General features: G+C 55.3%; 1 protein-coding gene across 1 annotated transcript in view; it reads right to left on the reverse strand.

Annotated features, from left to right (window-relative positions):
- Nucleotides 1-1,550, reverse strand: part of ITGAL (integrin subunit alpha L) — a 46,418-nt gene extending 44,868 nt beyond the window's left edge. The window contains exons 1-2 of the mRNA XM_045285583.1: nucleotides 1,472-1,550; nucleotides 30-132 (exon numbers count right to left, since the gene is read on the reverse strand). Of these exons, the coding sequence (XP_045141518.1) occupies nucleotides 30-132; nucleotides 1,472-1,529 (161 nt within the window). The 5' untranslated portion in view covers nucleotides 1,530-1,550. The remainder of the gene's footprint in view (nucleotides 1-29; nucleotides 133-1,471) is intronic.
- Nucleotides 1,551-2,733: the final 1,183 nt, after the last annotated feature.

Genomic DNA, 2,733 nt, shown 5'->3' on the forward strand with positions numbered 1-2,733 from the left:
GCCGGGAAGACTGGGAGGGGGCTGCTCACCCATTTCCAACCTGCAGTACACGGTACCCAAAATGCCTCCCGGAGTCTTGGAAAGAGAAATTTTGTATTTGCAGCACATCCAGGTTGTAACTCAAGGCAGGTGCTGAAGGAGACAAAGGGACATCAGTCAGGTGGCCTGGGGGGTACCCTCGTGTGCTCCAAGAACCGTGGGCACTGAGCCACAGGCTTCCCAGAGATGGGACTCCAAAAGATTTGTCCCAAACCCAACCTTGCTGCCACCAAGTCCATTCCAACGCATAGCGATTCCAGAGGGCAGACTGTCAATGACCGGGGACACACAGGCTCATCTTTCTCCCAAGGAGAAGCTGGCGGCTTGGACTATGTGGTGAGCAGTCACGTGTGTGCGTAACCCACAACACCACCAGAGCTCACGAGCAGGTGTAAAACAAGCCTGCCTCCTCCAGGCCCCCCACAGCTGGGTGAGACAGAGCCGAGCCTGCCCCCAGGAGCCTGGTCTCTGAAATGTGGAAGCAGCAACCCCCTTCCACCAAGACCCCTGGTGGTACTGGGGCCTGGGAAGAACCCAGGGACTTCCTGGTGGCCCCTCGGCAAAGAAGGAAAGATGCTAAGACTCTGGAGAGTGGGACAGCCTGAAGGGCCCCCTCCTCCCTGATGCACGGAGGGGTCAGGTTCTCCAGCAGGGACCGGAGGAGGACGCCCCAGGGCAAGGTGCACCGCGCACACCCCCACTTTCCTTACTCAGAGTCCTGATGCTCCTGAGCAGTCAGGCAAGTGGCTTCAGCCCTGCTCGGGCATCCTTGGGGATTCACGATGCCCTGGTACTCCTCACTCGGTGGATGCTCCCACCCACCCCTCTTCCCCATGGGAGTCCAGACTCCTCCATCCCAAGTCCTACAGCCTAGAGGTGGCATCTGCAAATGCCAACCTGTTCTCTGTGGTCCTGCCTTCCTGCCACGGCCCAGGCTCATTTCACCGCATCATGAGCATCAGGATGCTCATTTCACTGCATCCTAGGGGGCCAGAGACACCAGCCTCTTCTTTGTTCAGAGGCCCAGAGAGAGGAAAAGCCTTCCCTACAATTGTAGGATGGGAGGATTGTCTTCCCTACAATCAAAGTGGGGGTGGGGGCAGGGGGATAGGACAATGGACAGGAGCGGAATCCAGCGCCCTCCTCCAAGGCAAGATCTCCGTGCACCCTCTGCCAGTAGCCCCACCTCCTATCCCCATCCACCACCATCTCTCGTCCCCCTGCTCTGTGTCTCCCACATCTTGCCTCCGGCTTCCTTTCTCGTTCTTTTCCCCTTTCCTCCTCCAGAACCTTCGGACTCAACATTCCCTCCGGCCAGGGACACCCTCAGAGCAACTCCTCGCCTGCCCGAGGCCACTCAAGTCTGTGAGTTTCTCTGCTTCACAGACACACGACCTTGGCCCATCCTCCCCTCCCTTTCTCCTTCGCCTACCCAAGAGAAACGATGCAGCCAACAGCAGCCTCGTGGGGGTGATGTGGCAAGTCTCCATCTCTCCAGGTCCTCAGGGCCCAGCGGACCCAGGGCCCAGGCTTCGAGGGCTCTGGGGGTTGGCAGCAAGCTAGGCAGGGTGGAAGAGGGAAACGATAATGCCCTGGGGCCTCTCACCCAGACTTTCCCATGAGAAGCTGGTGACACTGGGGGCGGGGTGGGAGGGTGCCTGTAGGGGTTGTGAAACCACAGGGTCTGAGAGGAAGTCTAAGCAGGTTAGCGATGTTTCCTGTGCCTACTTAAATGTTCCTATCATCTAAGAGCAGGCAACTCATCAGACGGCGGCCTCTCCTGGCCCGGACCTACTGCATCACAGGCCCTAACCAACCCATGAACAGGAGACTTTTAAAAGCTCGGTAGAGTTCTAGTCAAGTAAGTCGCAGTACAGCCACCATAGATGCTATGCAGTCTTTGAAAAAAAGGTTGGGGCGTGGGGGGATGTTAGAGAAAAGAAGAAGAAGAATGAGGTAGCTCTCTGTTGACATTGATGGGTGTCCACGATTCTCTGTTAAAAACAAGTGATAGGGCGGTAGATTTTTGTAACTCAGCTCGGTTCTAAAAAGCAGTAAGAATAAAAAAATAAAACACACAGATTGGGAGAAAACATTTGCAGATCATCTATCTGATAAGAGACGTATAACCAGAACTTCTTATGATAAACAGATATGAGCAAACGACTTGCATAAACAGCACATTGCAGTTGCTACCACGTCAGCTCTCACTCAACGTGACCGACAGGCCCTGTCCTGCACCATCCTCTCCACTACCGCCAGGTGTGAGCCCACTGCTGCAGCCACCGTGCCAGCCTGTCTCACGGGGGACCTTCTTCTTCACCCTCACTGGCCCTCTCCGGCACCAAGAAGGGCGGCTTTCTCCCGGACGGGCCTGTCCTGACAGCATGGCCACCGTTTCGGTGATGAGGTCTCACCCTTCTCGCTGCTAAGGAGCTTCTAAGGCTGAGGGAGGTGCTGTCAGCCATCCAAACAGGAGTTTAAAAAATGTTCCCAAGAATGGAATCGTGGATTAGACAAATGTATGCAGTGTCAACGGAGAGTCCTTTGAAGGCGGGAAGGTTGTGTTGTAAAAAAAATAAATAAATACAGTGAACCCTCGCCACTTCGCGCTTTGACTTCCGCGGCTTCACTCTATCGCGGTTTTTGCGTAACAGCGCATGCTCTGTCATTACTGCCACTGATTGGCTCATA

The sequence above is a fragment of the Echinops telfairi genome, unplaced genomic scaffold (assembly GCF_000313985.2).
Source record: "Echinops telfairi isolate 266 unplaced genomic scaffold, ASM31398v2 ScPeMD7_5;HRSCAF=22, whole genome shotgun sequence".
Classification (NCBI taxonomy): Eukaryota; Metazoa; Chordata; class Mammalia; order Afrosoricida; family Tenrecidae; genus Echinops; species Echinops telfairi.